The sequence below is a fragment of the Canis lupus genome, chromosome 7, assembly GCF_011100685.1.
Source record: "Canis lupus familiaris isolate Mischka breed German Shepherd chromosome 7, alternate assembly UU_Cfam_GSD_1.0, whole genome shotgun sequence".
Lineage (NCBI taxonomy): Eukaryota > Metazoa > Chordata > Mammalia > Carnivora > Canidae > Canis > Canis lupus.
The window spans coordinates 40,697,618-40,720,590 of NC_049228.1; the positions used below are offsets into that span (position 1 = coordinate 40,697,618).

Consider the following 22,973-nt stretch of genomic DNA (forward strand, 5'->3'; position numbering starts at 1 on the left):
GTTGGGGCCTCCCCTGCACTGGGGCTCCTAGACGGGGCTGTTCCTACATTTGCTCTGCAATGATCTCCTGAGCCCACTGCAGGAGCTGAGGTAACAGGAGAGACCTGAATGGGCTAATCTACTGGACAGTGAGGTCCCAGGGCTAACAGTTGGCCCCGCCCTAGGGGTGCGGAAGAGCTTAAGTTTCTTTGAGTGAAGAAGTTTTCATCCTCTCTTCCTCTGTGTTCTAGATGCTTCCCCAGCCTCACTGTAGAACCAGATGGATCCAGCAGGGAGGCAGCCTGCCATGGGCCCCTGCTCAGGGGACCCCCACCTGGGCGGGACCTCCTGGCTCCTGGGACTCACCAGCCTCATCCTCCGTGAGTGGCCCGGGCTCCCGGGGAGGGAGGACCGCCGGGGGGCAGGGAGGCAGGAGCTGCGGGGCTGTCTGGTGTCTCTGGGGAGGAGCAGAGGAAGCAGCCCTGTGATATGGAGCACACGCGGTGCGTCTGGTTTCCAGCCCCGGGGGCAGCGGAATGAACACAGGAGCTTCTGCCAGAGGCCAGGCTGGGAGCCCTGACCCTGGCTGCCTGGCTGCAGGACAGAACCCCCAGCAGGGGTGAGGCCAGGGGAGCCCATAGCCCCCTGGGGAGAGGGATGGATGAGACCAAGCAGGGGCTGCAGGGACCCAGGGTGGGGATGGGCACTGCGATGCTCAGGGGACCGGGCAGCCCCTGCAGCTGCTGTGCCCGGGCAGGGACGACCCAGAGCCCAGGGCTGAGCTGGAGAAGAAAGCAGGTGTCCTCTGGCTCCTGGGGCGACATGAGGCCTGACTATGGTGACATTCTCTTGGAAAAGGAAGGAAAGGCGGCCTCCAGAATTCAAGGGGTCTGTGCCCCTGCTGCATGTGAGACTGTGCCTGGAACAGGAGACTGAGGACAGCTCCAGGTGGGGGTGCCCTGGGGAGTCAGGAGGGAAGCAGAGGGGGCCCCCGAAAGGAGACTGAAAGAAGGTCTGTGCTAACCAGAGTGGGATTTTCCAGTTCTTACTTCATCTGATCATCTGCTTCTATGTTACAAAGTACGTAAGAGCAAAGGAGAAAACACTAAGTTATGGAGGATTTCTGAAATCACTGGGCCTCTGTCACAGGGCAATGATTCTTTAGAAAATGAGTTTTGCAGCACATTTAGACCCTTTTAATGAGTCAACTTCATGTCAACAATATGTGGATTTTATCCTCTTTTCCATTTTATTGAACTGGAGACATAAGGGAATTACATAGTTTCCTCCATAAAGGTCTGGTTTGGAGGATAAAGAAAGTTTAAAAGAAAGAAAGAGAAAGAGAAGAAGGAAGGAAAATGGAAGAAAGGAAGGCGGAAAGGAAGAAGGAGAGAAGGAGAAACGGACTAAATTTTAAGCTGATTGTTCAAAGTTAAATTCCATCTTACTGAAATGAACTCTGCCCCGCGAGCGCACAGCCACCCGCCCCCGGCCTCTGTCCTCTCTGGGATCAGCACCTGTTGCAGGTCTGAGAGCTCTGGAGCCTCCTCCCGTCCTGAGTGGGCTTCCAGCGTCCTCAGGCTGAGGCTCCCCGTCCAGGTTCTGGGCAGCCCCTCCCCTGAGCCTGAGGGCTGACCTCCTCTCTCCCGGGAGACCCCAGAATTGCTCAGATCCTGCTGACCAGACAGCAGAGGTGGGAGAGAGAAGCCCCTGGGCAGGGCAGGGGAGGGTGCAGGGGAGGAGACGGGTGCAAGGCAGCTCCCTGTGGGGAAGAACAGGGCTGGGGATGGGGAATTTGCTCCAGGTCTGCTCTGCCCTGTGTGACCTGCACAGGTTCACCCCGACGGAGCCCCTCCTCGGGGAAAGGCCCCCTGGAAGCCCCTCCAGCTCTGATGTCCCGGGACTGGGTGTCTCCTCCTGGTTGGGACTGTCCTGGAGCTTCTCCGAGGCCTCTGCTCTGTGTCGTCCTCCTGTCCTGTCCTAGTCCTGGTCCTGACAGGGGCTGATACCCGGGGATGCTGTTTGGGCCCTTCAGAACCAAGACCCAGGACTTTCTGGGGTCACATCCTCAGTCCTCCAAGGAGGGAGGGGTGATGTCTCCCAGGCCCCCTGACGATCCCCTGGCCCTCTGCTGTCCCTGCCTCTGCTCCTCAGTGGGCTGTGCCGACACCTGCTGAAGGAGTCTGACTGCTCCCCAGTATGGGGACCCAGAGGTACAGGGCATGCTCAAGACGGAGTCACAGGGGAGCCACGATAGGCCCCCAATGAAGATCCTGGCCAGAGCAGGTCAGGCCTTGCCCAGATTCCCTAGTAAACACCAGCTTCTTTCTCCATGCACCCCTGGACTGACCCCTCTGACCAACACTGGGGGCTCAGAGAGGGACATTCTGTGCTCAGGAGTCCCTGGGAACTGCCCTGGGGCAGGTGCCAACCTGGAGACTGACCTGCTGCCCCTCAGGAGCCCACTGCTCAGGGCTCTGCAGGAGTGTGACCGAGGAAGGACATTCTAGGCCCCCTGGGGTCCGGCTGGGGACACCCTGTGCTGGTGGCAGGCACAGCAGAGCTCACGCAAAGATCACCGGCATCCCCACATTCTCTGGTCCCTGGCAGTTAGCTGGGTCAGGGGACGAGTGCTGGCCAACAAGCAGGAGCAGAGACCCCGCTACTCCTGGACAGATGCAGACACCCCAGGGTGACTCCACTGTCTGCCTTTCCTGCTGGAGCCCCAAGGGTGCAGCTCCCAGGGGTGGAGCCTCCCCCAGGGGGACAGATTCCTCCCTCTGTGGGGTGAAACCCCTGGTCCTTAGACCCTGAGCTCCTGGAGTGTGTGTGACAGCAAGGCAGCCCAGCTCAGCCTGACTGTGGGCGTGCCCGGTGGTGGGGGGTGGGACTGGGACCAGCTTCGTCAGAGTCTCTGCTCCATTTCTTTTCCAGTCTCCCCTTTTGGTGGCTGTCACCTGCTAGGGTGGGACCAGCCCTCCCTTGGCCCCTTGACACAGGGCAGATGCAGGTTCCATCTGGTGCAGGTCATAATCTAGGGGGGCTCGGCTGGTCATCAGGTTCAGGGATAGAAGTTCAGGTCCAGGCTGGAGCTTCAGGGGTCAGGGTCACCGGGAGGGGTGTTTCCAGGCTCCCATGAGCATGAGCTGACTGGGTGCACTTCCTATGGTCTCTGGAGAGAGGCCTCACTCCTGCCTCCTGTTACCAGAGGCGGCCCTCACCCCTCCCCATGTGGGCCTCTCTCCAGGGCAGCCCCTAACATGGCAGAGGCCTTCGTCCCAGCGAGCAGGACACAGGGTGACAGCGAGATGGAGTCCACCTCTGTGTGATCCAATATGCCTAAGGGTTGTCCACCCCCTTAGCAGCTCCCAGCTCCCCAGAGGGGGCTCACTGGCTATGGCTCCCACCCCAGGGGAGGGCTCCAGGGCCTGTGGGCAGGAGGGGTCTCTGCAGCCCCGTGAGCAGCTGCCTCCTGCAGAAATGCTCTCGGTAGGGACTGAAAATGTGTCAGAGCTGTTGGTCCGAGTCCCAAGCATTTCACCCTCTCCCTGTGAAGGGTCAGGACCCTGCAGGTGAGCAAGTTCATGTGACCTGGTCAAGGGGACGCTGCCCTGGGACAGGCGTGATTCCGGCATAGCTTCAGACTCATGCACTCTCCTGCCTTCCAGGAGTCACGGAGCACATGGGAGGGATTTAATGGCAAGATGGGTTCTGGGCTTTTCTCCTTTATTCCTCCCGGAAAACCACCCTCACTTCCTGTGCCCTCTGCCCTAGGCGTCTGCAGCACTGGCACCCAGCGTTCTGCAGCCCATGGTTCTGGAGTTGAGGATTCTGGAAACCCCGTTTCCCTGAAGGGGATGCAAGGAGCTTCTGTGTTGTTTCAAGTGCTCAGAAACCCAGACTTGCCTGCAGGAGTCGAGCTGGAGAACATGACCTGGGGGATCTCCTCCGGGGCAAACTACACAATCCTGCTGCAGGTCTCCCCTGGGGCACGCGATCCAGAATGGGTCAACTTCCAGGACAAGTTCCAGAAGAGGGTCCATGTGCTCAACATTACGACCCTGAGGATGAACAACCTGACCCTGGAGGACACTGGGCTGTACCGGGCTCGGGGCTTCTACTCCAGAGGAAGACAATACGACCAGGATTTCCACCTGACTGTGTATGGTGTGTAGGCCCCTCCCCCAGCCCCAGAGCTCACCTCCTTCCTCTGTCCCTGGAGGGTCCCCGCGCCCGGCTCACAGGGCTGCCCCCAGACCCCAGCCTTCAGACTCTCTCTTCTCCCCTGGAATCAGATGCAGGGTGTTCGCCACAAATGCAGGCAGAGCTGAGAGTCACCCCAGGGATGGAATCACTTTGGTGCTTCAGGAGGGGAACCCCTGTGGGGGGAAGTGGGGATTTTGCCTTAACACTACAGTCCCCACAGGACTCAGGGTCCTCAGGCTGTCCCTTAGCTGTCTGTGCCGCTGGGACAGGTGAGGACACCTCAGGGGCTCACCACACCCCACCTGAGGGTCCTACTGTGCTGTCGGGCAGGAGTCAGACCCCAGAGCCTGTGCCTTGAGGTCTGGGTGTGGGCAGGGCTGTGCTCCTCTCTGGAGGCTCCAGGGAGAATCCATTTCTTTTCCTGTCCCCCCTCCTGGTGGCACCTGCATTCCCTGGGTTGTGGCCCTTTCCTCCACCTGCACAGCCAGCACTGCTGGGATGAGTGCCTCTGGCACTGGGTCCCTCGGACCTCCTCTCCTGCCTCCTTCTACTTGGGAGGACCCTGTGATCACATGGGGCCCATCAAGACATCCAGACCATCTCTGGTTTAGGCTCAGCTGGTTAGCAGCCTCAGACCACCATTGACTTGGAATCTAAGACACCTTCAGGTTCTGAGGGTCAGCACGTCAGCATAGCTGGGGTCACTCGTCATGAAGTAGGATCCAGACTCCCACGTGTGGTTCTCCACCCTTTCCCCCGATCCCCTTTTAGCCTCAGCCCGAGCAGCTCACTCACAGACTCCACTGGTCCAGCTCTAAACCTCCACAGATAAGGAGTGCACATGGCAGTCCTTTCTCAGGATCTCAGGGAGCATCCTGCTCTCTCCCTGCACCCCCCTCTGCCCAGGGAGCTGTCTGCTCCAGAGAGAGTGGGAGCCTCAGGTCCCACAGATTCTAAGGATCTGTGTCAGCCTGTTAGCCTGTCCCTTGGCTTCACGGGTGGAACCAAAGTTCAGTGCATATTCCAACCACACAGAGGGTGGTCTTTCCTAGGGGGCACCAAGGTGCCCCCCATAACAGTCTTTCATGGTGGGAACATGGGACCTTTTTCAGGGCTTGGGCATCATTTATCCTGATAAATCAGGCCCTAGACTTCTCTTTCTTCTAGGGGACACCTCACTTTCTTTAACTAATTAGTTGTGGGTCAGTGGGCTCCAGCATTTATTTTTTCACGTGATAGTTTTAGTCTTTCTCAATCTACAGAAGTCCCATAGAGCTGAACTCACTGGCTCCATCCTTATGCACCTGCTGTATATTTGGTCACTTCTGTGTCATCTATAAAATGCTTTCACCATCCTGAGGGGGAGGAGGCCAGAGCTTCAGGGAGAGTCCACAGGACAAAGCCTGAGGTGTGATATTTTCCACTCTCATGACCCTCTGTCCTCTTGTCCTTCCTGCCGCAGAGCCCCTGCCCCTTCCCCAGATCAGGACCACGAATCTGTCCATCACCCCAGGCTGGTGCAACGTCACTGTGCAGTGTGACGCCCCGGGAACCAGGGAGGACCTGACCATGTCCTGGGAGAGCAGGGGACTCCCCAGGGAGCTGGAACAACGAGAGGCCACAGGACCAGCCCCCAACCCCTGGACCCTGGCTCTGAGCCTGCCCCTGAGCCAGCCCAACGCCAGCCTCACCTGTGTGCTCAGGAACCAGGTGGACCAGAAAACTGCCACCTTGGACCTTGGGGACATCTGTGGCCACGGTGAGTTCGTCCTAAAGAGGGGAGGGGCTCATGATGCTCAGGCAGCCCTGGGTGAGGGTTTTCGGGTCTGTCCCCTTGTTTATGGCACCACCTGCCACCTGGTCACCCCATATAGAATCTGGCAGGTACTTCCACCTGCTCTGTCCTTGGGTGTCCCTCTCGGGCTACTCTCCCCCCACCCTCACCTCTGCTGGTCCAGGCAGCACGACCCAGCACGGACCTCTGCCCACCCTCATCCATCATTCCCTGTGTCCAGGGTAGTTTTCAGGAGGGGAGTTGGGGGGTGTCAGGGGTCTGTGCCACCAGACGGGGTATGAGCCAGCGACTCCTTCAGGATTGAGGGCTGGGGGCTCCTCTGCCCGATTGTGGGCTCACGGACACAGGTCACCCTACATGCTGGCCTGGGTCCCGGATGGGCCCTGCTGTCCTCAGCCCCCAGCCTCTGGTCAGGCTCCTCCCTCTGCCCTCAGCCCTTCCAGGTCAGGATCCTCTCTCCCCCTACTCTGGTCAAGGGACCCCTTGGCTCCAGCTGGCTCTGGACCCTGATACCCGAGCAGTCCCCGGGGCCACCACTGGGGGCAGGTTCAGCATGAAGAGTGTTTGACCCGGCGTCTGGGCGTCAGGGGCTCAGGCCTAGGGGTACCTGCTGCCGTCCTGCCCTCACACCTGCCTCCTATCAGGAGCCGCCAGGGGCCCCCACACTGAGAGTGAGGCTCTGGGCCAGGATGAGCATCCTCTGCAGCCCAAAGCCCTGGACGGCAGCAGCCACGTCTGCTTTTCCTGTGAATTCCTGTCCCAGCTCGGCCCCAGGCTGTTTGCTCACAGTCTGTGTTTCACTGAGTGAATGAGAGACCCGGTGCCCTGTGTGCCCCCTCGGCCCTACCACCTCCTCCACCAGCAGCTGGAGCCCTGCTGCCTCAGATCCCCGATCCCAGGGGAGCTCATCACTCAGGGACCCAGTGGACCCTCTGGAAAGAGGCCCCTGCCTCCCTCTCACCCTCCTACCTGGCTCCTCCCTGCTTGGTCCCCCTCCCACCTGCCCCAGTGGGTGTTGGAGCTCCAGGGCTGGCAGGTGCCCCCCTCCCTGTTCATGGCCCTCCTTCCTGGAAGGCCACACCCACCCTGCCTGTCTGCTCCCTGCACTCCTCCCTCAGGTCAAGGTTTCCCATCACCTCCTCCAGGAGGCCCTCCCTGACCACGTGTGTACAGGCTGGAAGCTCCTGTGCCCTGGGATGGCTCTGGCTGGCTCCTTCTGGCACCTTCTCACCCTCCTCCCACTGAGGTGTCCTCAGAGGTGGGCACCATGTCCTGTTCCTCTCAGCACCCGGGCTTCATCAGGAGCTCGGGAAGTGTTGAGTGAAAGCACCTGCCATGCTATTCCCTCCTCAGCTTCTGAGAAGGTGCCTTCAGACATGTCCACGTGCTGGGCAATGGGTATCTGTCCTCTCGGTGCTTAACCTGCTCCATCTCTCTGTGCAAGGGAAGCAGATCCACAGGGACAGGCTGATGCCTCCCAACTACTCAGCATCCTGGGGACTGTTGTAGTCCTGCTGCTGATCCTGGGAGCTGGACTGTTCCTCCGGAGGACACGAGTGAAGAAGAGCCTGGAGCCTGGGAGAGGCAGGTTGCACTTCTCCTCCCCGGGCCCACACACCTCCCTCCCCTGGACCCTGGGCTCCCTTCCTCCTGCCTTTACTGCTCAGGGGATGTCCCTGCAGGAGGCTGGTGGGGGCGGCCATGGCCTTGGGGTCATAGAGGGGAGGGTACAGGGTCCAGGGCTCAGACTCCAGCTCCTTCTGTGTATGACACAGGTGTAGGGTCACTGGAGGAGCACAGGGACCCTGATGGTGGCATCCACTATGCAGAGCTCAGACAGCAGGAGTCTGGATACAGCAGGGACCAGGTGAGGCTGGGAGAGGGGGCAACTGAGTCTTCCCCTTTCCCTCCGTGCCCGGGTGTGTGCTTGTCAATCCCCATCATCCACAGGGTCTGACCACTGTACCCCTGGAACTCTTTCCGGACAACACAGTATTAGCTACGAAATTCAATTCGGGGCCCATGCAGTGCTGAGTGATTAGGGGAGGTCATCTCAGCAGCACTGGGTCTGGGGGGGGGTCCCTCTGAGCCTCTCTGTCCCTCTGCTGTTACAGGAAACACTGTCTGCATTCCAGGGTAGGGGTGCAGCTCGTCTAGAAGGGAAGAAGCCTCTCACTACTGTCTACAGTGAGGTCCGCAGGCCAGGCAGGGCCATGATGAGGATTTAATTGGAAGAAGCAGGAGAATCCAGCCCCCCGGGGACACCTGTCTTGGGACCATGATGCCTGTAGCCTTGGTCTCACCTCTTGCTCCTGTGACTCCTCTGACGAGGGACTGGCTGGTCCAAGCATCAGCTAGTGTCTATGCTAAGTGGTTCTGCACACGTTCACCATGAGACACACACAGTGGTAGAGCAAGAGGGAAACTGAGTCAATGTATTGGTACCAACATGTTCCAGGTCGGCTCAGCCTCAGCCCGGACACCCCTGGATGGACTCTGCTCTCCTCCTCATCTATAGGACAGCAAACTACCTTCGGACCCTCGCCCCCTGGACGCACCACTGTGACTCACAGCCTCCCACCGGGACAGTCTGAAGAGCAGCCCGCGGTCAGGCTGGGCCGAGAGCTATTCAGAGACGCGATGCCTCCGTGGCGGTCAGCGCCGGCTGCGTGCTGCTCTGTGGCCCGCACTGCTCTGACCTCGTGCAGGCTGGGACCTCCCGGGCCTCGTGCACACGCCGTGACGTGGGGGTCTTGTGCACAGGGTCGGGTCAGTAGAAGGAGGCCTTGGGGGCTGACTCTGGAGGCCGCGCAGCTGGGAGCGCTGGGCCGGGACCCAGCCCGGGGATCGGGGCTCCAGGCGCGGCTCCCCAGCCCTCGGCTGTCTGTCCCGAGTCCTGGCAAAGCTCCCTTCTGTCCTGTCCTGCCGCAAATGGCAGAGCCTCCTACTGTTCAGGAAAAAGTGGAAGTTTCTGGGTCCTACCAGTTAGCTTTTAACAGGCTGTGTTGATTGACACCTGCCTCCCTCCTTCTCCTGCCTCCGGGAAGGATGTCCTGGGGTCTCAGTAGGACTTTCCCCTGCACTCTAGAGACCTTCCCTGGGGACGAGCCACCCGTGCACTCTTCCTCAGAGCAGAGTAACTTTTTGGTTTTTTTTTAATGCCGTTTGCAATAGTAAAACAGCCAGAGGCGAAAGAGGAAAACGGATGACAGACAGGGACACACGTGTGCCCTGGAGCCGGGGCCCAGCCACAGCCTGGCTCTTCACTTGCCCCACACCCAGAGGCAGGGGACGGAGGCTTGAGGACACGAGAGGAGCCGAGTCCCCGGGAAGGCCAGAGCCGTGGTCCCCGAGAGCTGCGGCCCTGACCGTCCACCTTAGAGGCTGCAGGAAGGGAACCTCAATGCTCCACGATGCAGACAAACCCAGGGGATGAGACCTGAGGCTCCATAAATCTCTCAGTGGATCAGTCCTTCCACTGCGCCCCCATCCAGGTGCAGTGGGGGGACCCAGGAGCCTCGGGCACCTCCACTCCCTCTGCCACGTGGCTCCCTTCTGAACCTCCACGTTCGAGGGCATCAGTGGGACGGACCGACGCTGGGTCCTGGTCGACTCTCCTCCCGCAGAGACTCTCTGAGCCTGTAAAGTTCCTGCTTCCTGACTTGGTTTGCGAAAGCGAACGGATGGAGCGTGTGTGAGGATGCATCTGTCCTCTGCTTGCTCCCCCTTCTCAGCTGCCGCCCCCCGGTGCTGCTCAGCAATGCTGCTCGCGCTCAGGGCGGCCCTAGTCCCAGGGCTGTTTCTCCCTCAGAGCCTGCGGCAGCCTGAGGGCAGAGGGCGGCCCGGAGCCCCGAGCTGGGGGCGGCACAGGCGTGCCTGGGCCCGCTGGCCCTGGGCTCGATGGCCTTTCTGTCCTTCAACACTGACCACGAGACTCTTTCCGGAACACGACTTGGTGTCAAGCAGAATATGGCAGTGCTGGCTTCATCATGGACTCGTTTTGTAAAGATTTTATTTATTTGAGGGAGAGAGAGAACAAGCATGTGGGGGTGAGGAAGAGGGAGAAGCCGACTTCCCCTGAGGGGAGAGCCCAACACAGGGGGCTGCATCCCAGGACCCTGGGATCACGACCTGAGCTGTAAGCAGATGCTTAACCGACTGAGCCACCCAAGCGCCCCCACGATGACTCACTTTTATTAAAAATCAAAGTTCACTGAATTGAGGTACTGTGGTTTATTTCAAAGGATAAATTCTAGGACTTTCAGTTGGCTCAGTTTGTAGAGCACCTCACCCTTGATCTCAGGGTTGGGTTCAAGTCCATATTTGGTCTGGAGGCTATCATAATTAATTAAGCAATTAAAGGATTAGGCGCCCAGTGGTTCATTAGGTTAAGCAACTGACATCGTCTCCTGTCATCATCTCAGGAATCTGGAATTGAGCCCCGCACTGGGCTCCCCACACAGGGAGAGTCTGCTTGTCCCTTCCCTCCCCCCACCCCTATTGTGCTCTCTCTCCCACTCCCTGAAATAAATAAATAAATATTTTTAAAAATAGAAAAGATGCTTTTTAAAACAATCGAACTTTATTACATCACATCATTGTATTAAAGTGTAGGTCCTTGAGGTCTGTGAGGAAGCAGCCCTGGACATATGTGTGCTCCTGTCCTCCAGGCAGGACCCAGGATTGCTGGCAGAAGCCTCCAGAATGCAAGCTCTCCCCCAGCCTTTCATGGGATTGGACTGGGTCCTCCTCCTGTATGTTTCGTGTGTCCAGAAGTTCTCATGGAACATGAACACCAGGAGCCTGGATCCCACAAGGACTGTGGCCCCACCTTCCCTCTAGTGGCTGTTCTCAGTTTTCCTAAGAGCTGGAACTCATCCCTGTTCAGAGCAAAGAGTCTCTTCTGTAGTCTGTGTGTCCTCGCCTCATAAATTACTTCATATGAGAGAGACAGACAGACACAGACAGACCCGCAGGTGCACCTGTCACCTGCCTGCTGGGGGAGCTCCTGCCTGTGCCTTCACTACCTTGTTGGTCTCTGGGAATTCCCTCAGTCCCACCTTGTCCTGCCCCCGGGCCACCTGCCTCTTCTTTGATCATGCAGTTCCCTGCTCAGCACCCAACATCGCTGTGGGGATCCTACTGTCTCCTACGTCAGGGGGTTTTGTCTGGAGGATGAAACCCTGCCTCGGAGGCACCTGGGCAAGTGTAGGTTCTGGTCTCTGCAATCTTTCATCCCTCAGCCCCGAAATCGTAAGTGCCCGAAAAATGAAATTAAAACTGAGGAAATAACCACAAATACAAAAGAGCAGTAACAACAATGATTTTGCTATACTTTTTACAATATGTGTCCTGCAACCTTGCTATCATCACTCATCAGATCTAGGACTCCTTCTCACACTCTTCTTCCTCCTTTTTCTTTTCCTCCTGGTCCTTCTCCTCCTTCTTCTTCCTCCCTCTTTTTGTCAGTTTCTCATGGATTTTCTAAGTAGAAAACCATGTCACCTGAGCATAAAGATAGATTTAATTAATCCTCCAAATCTGTATGCTTCTAACTGAATTGCCTAGTCTTCCATATTAGCTGAGATTTCCAGTCCAACCCTGAAAAGGATGGTGATAGGGGTCATCGGGCTTCATTTCTCTTCTTTGAAGGAGAGGTTTCCATATCTCACCACTAAGTATGCTGTCCGCAGTGGTATTTCTGGGGATGATCTTTATCAAGGAGCTAAAGTTGATAAACAATTCCTAGTTTAACTTGAGTTTATTATCACGAGTTGGTGTTTGGGCTCACTCACTTTTGGAGTCAAGGAAACCAATGAAGAGATGAATTTTGTAGAGAACACCATTAGGCAACTAATACTCATCTACACAGGTGGGCTGGTCCTCCTGGCGTCCTAGAGCACAGAGTAGAGACCACACTCTATCCTACCCACACAAATACCATGTATACCATCCAAGCAACCAAGAACAATTTAAACCAACTAGTTTACAGCCAATGGATTCGTATCTCTTTTCTACACATATGGGAAGCAGAGCAGACCCACTGTAGTCCACGTCTCATAGTCCAGGCAAAGGAATGGCTCCCAAAAGGACAAGCCACAGAGTTTCAGGAGGAAACCACTAGGCTTTGAATATGGTGCTGCCACCTCCTGGTTCCATGGCTCTGGAGTGTTTAGCAACAAATGCTCCAGCTTCTTCATGGGTAGAATGGAGACACGTGGAAGTGATAGGAAGGGGGACTCCACAAATACTTTGGAGTCAACAGGACACACAGACGGGCAGATGTGGGGTACTCAAGGAGGAAAGGTCTGATGTGGCCCCTCAGGATCGGAGCCTAAACATAGTTTATGCTATGAGGGCATTCTGGGGATCAATAGGAGTCTCCCGAAGCCCTGGGGGTCACTGGCCCCATATTGGCCCCGTGACTCCCCAGCAAGTTCTGAGCAGTTCCACATCCCCACTGTGCTGACCGCTCGAGCTCAGGGCCATCCAGCCCTGTGTCCAGGGGACACACAGGGATGGGTGGGGACAATGACATTCAGCCTCTGGTCCTCGAGCATCTGGTCCTAGAGCCCACGCTCCCTGGCAGCAGACTGTGGCACCTGCTCCTCCAGGGGGGTTTCCAGCCCGAAGCCAGTCAGCACAGAAGTCATGCTGCCCAGTGTGTGTCTTCGGAATCAGGGCCCTGAGTTCTCGGCACACCAGAGACCACACTCCGGGCCAGTCGCGTGGTTCCGGAAGCGTCTGAGTGTGGGAGAAGCAAGCTCCACTGTGAGCTGGCCTGGAGATGCAGGCCTATGTGTGACATAGCCAGTGCAGGGGAGGCTGTGGTCGGCAGACAGCTGCTGTGGACCTCACAGGCTGCACACATGCAACCACAGGCCTTGTATCCTCAGCCTGGGGGTGTGAGAGAGACTGAGCTGGGTCAGGCCTGGCCTCCCTCCCACTCTATGTGGCTTCTCAAGGTCTGGGAGGAACTTGGGTCTAGAAAGAGCAGTGGTCTAGGAGGCCTGAGATGTGAGCCTGGCTGTGCCCCATGCTGGGGCAGTTCAAACTGTGGGCTCTTCAGATAACGTCAATGGTCTTGACTTCTTCATCTGTAAAACAGGTAGTATTTCAGAGCACCGCCGCCCCTCACAGTAAACAGGCTTGTTAACCAGAGGGACCAAGACACATGGAGGCCAGGTGACATTAGCCCTCATACTGCACAGGACATAGGAAGAGACAGGATTAGTATCTGGAGTCATCAGAGTCCCTGTGCTGGGCCAGCATGGAAGGTCGCTGGCTGGCCCTTGGGGTCCAAAGCCAGCGGGTCCTTGGAGCTCCTTCCTGGGCCTCCCACCCGAGCCCAAGCTGTGGTTTCCACAAGCAAATAGTCCTTATCCAGGAGGGCTTGCCCAGGGTTGTGGGGACGGGGAAGTGGGCAGAGCCACTTGCTCCCATCCCCCTGAAGTGACCAGGGGCTGAGATGCCCAGATCTGGACTCCACCCCAGGAGTTCCTTCCCACAAGGCTCAGGCATGTCCTGGGAAGGGATCTCCCATCAGTGGGTGGGAGCAGGCAGGACAGTGCTGAGGGCTCTCTGGTCGAGGGGCACGGAGAGGGTGAGGAGAACCGGGAGTGGATGTGGGGACTTGCAGGAGGCCACACTGTGGGACAGGACAGGGGCTATGAGGCTGGATTTTTCAGATTCCTCGTTAGGAGTCCAGACCCTGGTTCAGGATCTGTTGTGTTTGCACACAAACCCTCAGGGCTCAGGGCTCACACCCATACAATGGATTGAAGAGCCAATAAGCTGACACCAAATGTGCATGGCTCCCAGCCAGGCCTGGGGATCCTGTCTTAGGATGTGAGGGTCTGAGCAGCCAAGGGGAGCCTCCATGGGTGGGTTAGTGATGGAGCTGCTCCCCTGGGGTCCACGTGAGGGCAAGGTCCTCACAGGTTGTGGAGAACACTTCTTCGAAGAATAGGCTGGGCCCGATACTCAGTAGGCGGCTGGGGCCTGAGGCTGCTGAACTGTGGCCAGAGGAGCCCATCCCTCTGCACCCCTGCCTGGGTCGGAGCGGGGGCCAATGGCGGGAAGAGCCTCCCAGGGAGGTGCTGGCTGGGGTGCTGCTCCTGGGGAGCTATGCCCTGTGTATGGGGGCAGGGCGGGCCCTAGGGGCTGACAGAGCCCTTGGGTGCCAGCAGGAGGGAGAGGTCCAGAGCCTGAAGGGGAACACGGAGACACAGGTCGGGGCCCTAGGGGTGCAGACTGGGGTGGTGAGACCACCAGGCTGCTTGTGAGCACAGAGTTGGGGCCTCCCCTGCACTGGGGCTCCTAGACGGGGCTGTTCCTACATTTGCTCTGCAATGATCTCCTGAGCCCACTGCAGGAGCTGAGGTAACAGGAGAGACCTGAATGGGCTAATCTACTGGACAGTGAGGTCCCAGGGCTAACAGTTGGCCCCGCCCTAGGGGTGCGGAAGAGCTTAAGTTTCTTTGAGTGAAGAAGTTTTCATCCTCTCTTCCTCTGTGTTCTAGATGCTTCTCCAGCCTCACTGTAGAACCAGATGGATCCAGCAGGGAGGCAGCCTGCCATGGGCCCCTGCTCAGGGGACCCCCACCTGGGCGGGACCTCCTGGCTCCTGGGACTCACCCTCCTCCTCCTCAGTGAGTGGCCCGGGCTCCCGGGGAGGGAGGACCGCCGGGGGGCAGGGAGGCAGGAGCTGCGGGGCTGTCTGGTGTCTCTGGGGAGGAGCAGAGGAAGCAGCCCTGTGATATGGAGCACACGCGGTGCGTCTGGTTTCCAGCCCCGGGGGCAGCGGAATGAACACAGGAGCTTCTGGCGGAGGCCAGGCTGGGAGCCCTGACCCTGGCTGCCTGGCTGCAGGACGGAACCCCCAGCAGGGGTGAGGCCAGGAGAGCCCATAGCCCCCTGGGGAGAGGGATGGATGAGACCAAGCAGGGGCTGCAGGGACCCAGGGTGGGGATGGGCACTGCGATGCTCAGGGGACCGGGCAGCCCCTGCAGCTGCTGTGCCCGGGCAGGGACGACCCAGAGCCCAGGGCTGAGCTGGAGAAGAAAGCAGGTGTCCTCTGGCTCCTGGGGCGACATGAGGCCTGACTATGGTGACATTCTCTTGGAAAAGGAAGGAAAGGCGGCCTCCAGAATTCAAGGGGTCTGTGCCCCTGCTGCATGTGAGACTGTGCCTGGAACAGGAGACTGAGGACAGCTCCAGGTGGGGGTGCCCTGGGGAGTCAGGAGGGAAGCAGAGGGGGCCCCCGAAAGGAGACTGAAAGAAGGTCTGTGCTAACCAGAGTGGGATTTTCCAGTTCTTACTTCATCTGATCATCTGCTTCTATGTTACAAAGTACGTAAGAGCAAAGGAGAAAACACTAAGTTATGGAGGATTTCTGAAATCACTGGGCCTCTGTCACAGGGCAATGATTCTTTAGAAAATGAGTTTTGCAGCACATTTAGACCCTTTTAATGAGTCAACTTCATGTCAACAATATGTGGATTTTATCCTCTTTTCCATTTTATTGAACTGGAGACATAAGGGAATTACATAGTTTCCTCCATAAAGGTCTGGTTTGGAGGATAAAGAAAGTTTAAAAGAAAGAAAGAGAAAGAGAAGAAGGAAGGAAAATGGAAGAAAGGAAGGCGGAAAGGAAGAAGGAGAGAAGGAGAAACGGACTAAATTTTAAGCTGATTGTTCAAAGTTAAATTCCATCTTACTGAAATGAACTCTGCCCCGCGAGCGCACAGCCACCCGCCCCCGGCCTCTGTCCTCTCTGGGATCAGCACCTGTTGCAGGTCTGAGAGCTCTGGAGCCTCCTCCCGTCCTGAGTGGGCTTCCAGCGTCCTCAGGCTGAGGCTCCCCGTCCAGGTTCTGGGCAGCCCCTCCCCTGAGCCTGAGGGCTGACCTCCTCTCTCCCGGGAGACCCCAGAATTGCTCAGATCCTGCTGACCAGACAGCAGAGGTGGGAGAGAGAAGCCCCTGGGCAGGGCAGGGGAGGGTGCAGGGGAGGAGACGGGTGCAAGGCAGCTCCCTGTGGGGAAGAACAGGGCTGGGGATGGGGAATTTGCTCCAGGTCTGCTCTGCCCTGTGTGACCTGCACAGGTTCACCCCGACGGAGCCCCTCCTCGGGGAAAGGCCCCCTGGAAGCCCCTCCAGCTCTGATGTCCCGGGACTGGGTGTCTCCTCCTGGTTGGGACTGTCCTGGAGCTTCTCCGAGGCCTCTGCTCTGTGTCGTCCTCCTGTCCTGTCCTAGTCCTGGTCCTGACAGGGGCTGATACCCGGGGATGCTGTTTGGGCCCTTCAGAACCAAGACCCAGGACTTTCTGGGGTCACATCCTCAGTCCTCCAAGGAGGGAGGGGTGATGTCTCCCAGGCCCCCTGACGATCCCCTGGCCCTCTGCTGTCCCTGCCTCTGCTCCTCAGTGGGCTGTGCCGACACCTGCTGAAGGAGTCTGACTGCTCCCCAGTATGGGGACCCAGAGGTACAGGGCATGCTCAAGACGGAGTCACAGGGGAGCCACGATAGGCCCCCAATGAAGATCCTGGCCAGAGCAGGTCAGGCCTTGCCCAGATTCCCTAGTAAACACCAGCTTCTTTCTCCATGCACCCCTGGACTGACCCCTCTGACCAACACTGGGGGCTCAGAGAGGGACATTCTGTGCTCAGGAGTCCCTGGGAACTGCCCTGGGGCAGGTGCCAACCTGGAGACTGACCTGCTGCCCCTCAGGAGCCCACTGCTCAGGGCTCTGCAGGAGTGTGACCGAGGAAGGACATTCTAGGCCTCCTGGGGTCCGGCTGGGGACACCCTGTGCTGGTGGCAGGCACAGCAGAGCTCACGCAAAGACCACCGGCAACCCCACATTCTCTGGTCCCTGGCAGTTAGCTGGGTCAGGGGACGAGTGCTGGCCAACAAGCAGGAGCAGAGACCCCGCTACTCCTGGACAGATGCAGACACCCCAGGGTGACTCCACTGTCTGCCTTTCCTGCTGGAGCCCCAAGGGTGCAGCTCCCAGGGGTGGAGCCTCCCCCAGGGGGACAGATTCCTCCCTCTGTGGGGTGAAACCCCTGGTCCTTAGACCCTGAGCTCCTGGAGTGTGTGTGACAGCAAGGCAGCCCAGCTCAGCCTGACTGTGGGCGTGCCCGGTGGTGGGGGGTGGGACTGGGACCAGCTTCGTCAGAGTCTCTGCTCCATTTCTTTTCCTGTCCCCTCTTCTGGTGGCTGTCACCTGCTAGGGTGGGACCAGCCCTCCCTTGGCCCCTTGACACAGGGCAGATGCAGGTTCCATCTGGTGCAGGTCATAATCTAGGGGGGCTCGGCTGGTCATCAGGTTCAGGGATAGAAGTTCAGGTCCAGGCTGGAGCTTCAGGGGTCAGGGTCACCGGGAGGGGTGTTTCCAGGCTCCCATGAGCATGAGCTGACTGGGTGCACTTCCTATGGTCTCTGGAGAGAGGCCTCACTCCTGCCTCCTGTTACCAGAGGCGGCCCTCACCCCTCCCCATGTGGGCCTCTCTCCAGGGCAGCCCCTAACATGGCAGAGGCCTTCGTCCCAGCGAGCAGGACACAGGGTGACAGCGAGATGGAGTCCACCTCTGTGTGATCCAATATGCCTAAAGGTTGTCCACCCCCTTAGCAGCTCCCAGCTCCCCAGAGGGGGCTCACTGGCTATGGCTCCCACCCCAGGGGAGGGCTCCAGGGCCTGTGGGCAGGAGGGGTCTCTGCAGCCCCGTGAGCAGCTGCCTCCTGCAGAAATGCTCTCAGTAGGGACTGAAAATGTGTCAGAGCTGTTGGTCCGAGTCCCAAGCATTTCACCCTCTCCCTGTGAGGGGTCAGGACCCTGCAGGTGAGCAAGTTCATGTGACCTGGTCAAGGGGACGCTGCCCTGGGACAGGCGTGATTCCAGCATCGCTTCACACTCATGCACTCTCCTGCCTTCCAGGAGTCACGGAGCACATGGGAGGGATTTAATGGCAAGATGGGTTCTGGGCTTTTCTCCTTTATTCCTCCCGGAAAACCACCCTCATTTCCTGTGCCCTCTGCCCTAGGCGTCTGCAGCACTGGCTCCCAGCGTTCTGCAGCTCATGGTTCTGGAGTTGAGGATTCTGGAAACCCCGTTTCCCTGAAGGGGATGCAAGGAGCTTCTGTGTTGTTTCAAGTGCTTAGAAACCCAGACTTGCCTGCAGGAGTCGAGCTGGAGAACATGACCTGGGGGATCTCCTCCGGGGCAAACTACACAATCCTGCTGCAGGTCTCCCCTGGGGCTCGCGATCCAGAATGGGTCAACTTCCAGGACAAGTTCCAGAAGAGGGTCCATGTGCTCAACATTACGACCCTGAGGATGAACAACCTGACCCCGGAGGACACTGGGCTGTACCGGGCTCAGGGCTTCTACTCCAGAGGAAGACAATACGACCAGGATTTCCACCTGACTGTGTATGGTGTGTAGGCCCCTCCCCCAGCCCCAGAGCTCACCTCCTTCCTCTGTCCCTGGAGGGTCCCCGCGCCCGGCTCACAGGCCTCCCCCCAGACCCCAGCCTTCAGACTCTCTCTTCTCCCCTGGAATCAGATGCAGGGTGTTCGCCACAAATGCAGGCAGAGCTGAGAGTCACCCCAGGGATGGAATCACTTTGGTGCTTCAGGAGGGGAACCCCTGTGGGAGGAAGTGGGGATTTTGCCTTAACACTACTGTCCCCACAGGACTCAGGGTTCTCAGGCTGTCCCTTAGCTGTCTGTGCCGCTGGGACAGGTGAGGACACCTCAGGGGCTCACCACACCCCACCTGAGGGTCCTACTGTGCTGTTGGGCAGGAGTCAGACCCCAGAGCCTGTGCCTTGAGGTCCGGGTTTGGGCAGGGCTGTGCTCCTCTCTGGAGGCTCCAGGGAGAATCCATTTCTTTTCCTGTCCCCCCTCCTGGTGGCACCTGCATTCCCTGGGTTGTGGCCCTTTCCTCCACCTGCACAGCCAGCACTGCTGGGATGAGTGCCTCTGGCACTGGGTCCCTCGGACCTCCTCTCCTGCCTCCTTCTACTTGGGAGGACCCTGTGATCACATGGGGCCCATCAAGACATCCAGACCATCTCTGGTTTAGGCTCAGCTGGTTAGCAGCCTCAGACCACCATTGACTTGGAATCTAAGACACCTTCAGGTTCTGAGGGTCAGCACGTCAGCATAGCTGGGGTCACTCATCATGAAGTAGGATCCAGACTCCCACGTGTGGTTCTCCACCCTTTCCCCCGATCCCCTTTTAGCCTCAGCCCGAGCAGCTCACTCACAGACTCCACTGGTCCAGCTCTAAACCTCCACAGATATAGGAGTGCACATGGCAGTCCTTTCTCAGGATCTCAGGGAGCATCCTGCTCTCTCCCTGCACCCCCCTCTGCCCAGGGAGCTGTCTGCTCCAGAGAGAGTGGGAGCCTCAGGTCCCACAGATTCTAAGGATCTGTGTCAGCCTGTTAGCCTGTCCCTTGGCTTCACGGGTGGAACCAAAGTTCAGTGCATATTCCAACCACACAGAGGGTGGTCTTTCCTAGGGGGCACCAAGGTGCCCCCCATAACAGTCTTTCATGGTGGGAACATGGGACCAATTTCAGGGCTTGGGCATCATTTATTCTGATAAATCAGGCCCTAGACTTCTCTTTCTTCTAGGGGACACCTCACTTTCTTTTTCTAATTAGTTGTGGGTCAGTGGGCTCCAGCATTTATTTTTTCACGTGATAGTTTTAGTCTTTCTCAATCTACAGAAGTCCCATAGAGCTGAACTCACTGGCTCCATCCTTATGCACCTGCTGTATATTTGGTCACTTCTGTGTCATCTATAAAATGCTTTCACCATCCTGAGGGGGAGGAGGCCAGAGCTTCAGGGAGAGTCCACAGGACAAAGCCTGAGGTGTGATATTTTCCACTCTCATGACCCTCTGTCCTCTTGTCCTTCCTGCCGCAGAGCCCCTGCCCCTTCCCCAGATCAGGACCACGAATCTGTCCATCACCCCAGGCTGGTGCAACGTCACTGTGCAGTGTGACGCCCCGGGAACCAGGGAGGACCTGACCATGTCCTGGGAGAGCAGGGGACTCCCCAGGGAGCTGGAACAACGAGAGGCCACAGGACCAGCCCCCAACCCCTGGACCCTGGCTCTGAGCCTGCCCCTGAGCCAGCCCAACGCCAGCCTCACCTGTGTGCTCAGGAACCAGGTGGACCAGAAAACTGCCACCTTGGACCTTGGGGACATCTGTGGCCACGGTGAGTTCATCCTAAAGAGGGGAGGGGCTCATGATGCTCAGGCAGCCCTGGGTGAGGGTTTTCGGGTCTGTCCCCTTGTTTATGGACCCCATGCCACCTGGTCACCCCATATAGAATCTGGCAGGTACTTCCACCTGCTCTGTCCTTGGGTGGTCCTCTCGGGCTACTCTCCCCCCACCCTCACCCCTGCTGGTCCAGGCAGCACGACCCAGCACGGACCTCTGCCCACCCTCATCCATCATTCCCTGTGTCCAGGGTAGTTTTCAGGAGGGGAGTTGGGGGGTGTCAGGGGTCTGTGCCACCAGACGGGGTATGAGCCAGCGACTCCCTCAGGATTGAGGGCTGGGGGCTCCTCTGCCTGATTCTGGGCTCTTGGACACAGGTCACCCCACCTGTTGGCCTGGGTCCCAGATGTGTCCTGTTGTCCTCAGCCCCCAGCCTCTGTTCAGGCTCCTCACTCCGCCCTCAGCCCTTCCAGGTCAGGATTCTCACTCCCCCTACTCCCGTCCAAGGACCCCTTGGCTCCAGCTGGCTCTGGGCCCTGACCCCCGAGCAATCCCCAGGGGCCACCGCTGGGGGCAGGTCCAGCATGAAGAGTGCTTGACCCGGGGTTTGGGCCTCAGGTGCTCAGGCCCCACAAGAGCTGCTGCCGTCCTGCCCTCACACCTGCCTCCTCTCAGGAGCCACCAGGGGCCCCCACACTGTTTGGTCCCCCTCCCACCAGCACCAGTGGGTGCTGGAGCTCTGGGGCTGGGGGGTCCCTATTCATGGTCCTCCTTACTGGAAGGTGGCACCCACCCTGCCTGTCTGCTCCCTGCACTCCTCCCTCAGGATGAGGTTTCCCATCACCTCCTCCAGGAGGCCCTCCCTGACCACGTGTGTACAGGCTGGGAGCTCCTGTGCCCTGGGATGGCTCTGGCTGGCTCCTTCTGGCACATTCTCACCCTCCTCCCACTGAGGTGTCCTCAGAGGTGGGCACCGTGTCCTGTTCCTCTCAGCACCCGGGCCTCAAGCAGGAGCTCGGGAAGTGTTGAGTGAAAGCACCTGCCATGCTGCTCCCTCCTCAGCCTCTGAGCAGGTGCCTTCAGACGTGTCCACGTACGTGCTGGGCAATGGGCGTCTGTCCTTCTCTTGGTCCTTAACCTTCTCCATCTCTCTGTGAAGGGAAGCAGATCCACAGGGACAGAGTTATGCCCCCCAACTACCCACCATCCTACGGGTTGTTGTGGTCCTGCTGCTGATCCTGGGAGCTGGACTGTTCCTCTGGAGGACACGAGTGAAGAAGAGCCTGGAGCCGGGGAGAGGCAGGTTGCACTTCTCCTCCCCGGGCCCACACACCTCCCTCCCCTGGACCCTGGGCTCCCTTCCTCCTGCCTTTACTGCTCAGGGGATGTCCCTGCAAGAGGCTGGTGGGGGCGGCCATGGCCTTGGGGTCATGGAGGGGAAGGTACAGGTCCAGGGCTCAGACTCCAGCTGCTTCTGTGTATGACCTGGTGCAGGGTCGCAGGAGCGTCACAGGGAACTGATAGTGGCATCCACTCTGGAGAGCTAGCCACCAGGGGTCTGGAGACCGCAGGAACCAGGTGAGGCTGGGAGAGGACGCAGCCTGAGTCCTTCCACATCCCTCCTTGCCGGGTGTGTGCTTGTCAATCCCCGTCATCCACAGGGACTCACCTCGATGCCCCTGGAACCCTTTGCAGGCAACATAGTATTAGCTATGAAATTCACCTCGGAGCCCATGCAGTGCTGAGTGATTAGGGGAGGTCATGTCAGCAGCACTGGGTCTGGGGAGGGTCCCTCTGATCCTCTCTGTCCCTCTGCTGTTGCAGGAAACACTGTCTGCATTCCAGGGTAGGGGTGCAGCTCGTCTAGAAGGGGAGACGCTCCTCACTACTGTCTACAGTGAGGTCCGCAGGCCAGGAGTGGCCCTGATGAGGATTTAATATCGAAGAAGCAGGAGAATCCGGCCCCCCGGGGACACCTGTCTTGGGACCATGATGCCTGTAGCCTTGGTCTCACCTCTTCCTCCTGTGACTCCTCTGACGAGGGACTGGCTGGTCCAAGCATCAGCTAGTGTCTATGCTAAGTGGTTCTGCACACGTTCACCATGAGACACACACAGTGGTAGAGCAAGAGGGAAACTGAGTCCATGAATTGGTACCAACATGTTCCAGGTCGGCTCAGCCTCAGCCCAGACACCCCTGGATGGACTCTGCTCTCTTCCTCATCTATAGGACATCAACTACCTTCAGACCCTCGCCCCCTGGACGCACCACTGTGACTCACAGCCTCCCACCGGGACAGTCTGAAGAGCAGCCCGTGGTCAGGCTGGGCCGAGAGCTATTCAGGGACGCGATGCGTCCGTGGCGGTCAGCGCCGGCTGCGTGCTGCTCTGTGGCCCGCACTGCTCTGACCTCGTGCAGGCTGGGACCTCCCGGGCCTCGTGCACACGCCGTGACGTGGGGGTCTTGTGCGCAGGGTCGGGTCAGTAGAAGGAGGCCTTGGGGGCTGACTCTGGAGGCCGCGCAGCTGGGAGCGCTGGGCCGGGACCCAGCCGGGGGATCTGGGCTCCAGGGCGCGGCTCCCCAGCCCTCGGCTGTCTGTCCCGAGTCCTGGCAAAGCTCCCTTCTGTCCTGTCCTGCCGCAAATGGCAGAGCCTCCTACTGTTCAGGAAAAAGTGGAAGTTTCTGGGTCCTACCAGTTAGCTTTTAACAGGCTGTGTTGATTGACACCTGCCTCCCTCCTTCTCCTGCCTC

The 22,973-nt window shown here is 58.6% G+C and overlaps 2 protein-coding genes across 2 annotated transcripts; both read left to right on the forward strand.

The window, feature by feature from the left end:
- The first annotated feature begins 219 nt into the window (after positions 1 to 219).
- On the forward strand, positions 220 to 7,698 carry LOC119872683 (SLAM family member 9-like). Its single transcript, XM_038541778.1, has 4 exons — positions 220 to 359; positions 3,754 to 4,146; positions 5,648 to 5,944; positions 7,425 to 7,698. Exons 1-4 carry the CDS (start codon positions 260 to 262, stop codon positions 7,487 to 7,489), a joined length of 855 nt encoding a protein of 284 aa, XP_038397706.1. The 5' UTR covers positions 220 to 259; the 3' UTR covers positions 7,490 to 7,698.
- A 10,366-nt stretch (positions 7,699 to 18,064) lies between these two features.
- LOC111096929 (SLAM family member 9-like) lies at positions 18,065 to 21,505 on the forward strand. The gene is made up of 3 exons (XM_038542914.1): positions 18,065 to 18,418; positions 19,921 to 20,217; positions 21,382 to 21,505. The coding sequence occupies exons 1-3, from the start codon at positions 18,109 to 18,111 to the stop codon at positions 21,456 to 21,458; spliced, it is 684 nt and encodes a 227-aa protein (XP_038398842.1). The 5' UTR covers positions 18,065 to 18,108; the 3' UTR covers positions 21,459 to 21,505.
- Positions 21,506 to 22,973: the final 1,468 nt, after the last annotated feature.

Coding starts and splice junctions, on each gene's coding strand:
- LOC111096929 (XM_038542914.1), top strand. CDS start 18,109: ATGCAAGGAGCTTCTGTGTTGTTTCAAGTGCTTAGAAACCCAGACTTG. Junction 18,419..19,920: donor TTTCCACCTGACTGTGTATG/GTGTGTAGGCCC, acceptor TTCCTGCCGCAG/AGCCCCTGCCCCTTCCCCAG. Junction 20,218..21,381: donor TGGGGACATCTGTGGCCACG/GTGAGTTCATCC, acceptor CTCTCTGTGAAG/GGAAGCAGATCCACAGGGAC.
- LOC119872683 (XM_038541778.1), top strand. CDS start 260: ATGGATCCAGCAGGGAGGCAGCCTGCCATGGGCCCCTGCTCAGGGGAC. Junction 360..3,753: donor ACTCACCAGCCTCATCCTCC/GTGAGTGGCCCG, acceptor CCTCTGCCCTAG/GCGTCTGCAGCACTGGCACC. Junction 5,945..7,424: donor TGGGGACATCTGTGGCCACG/GTGAGTTCGTCC, acceptor TCTCTGTGCAAG/GGAAGCAGATCCACAGGGAC.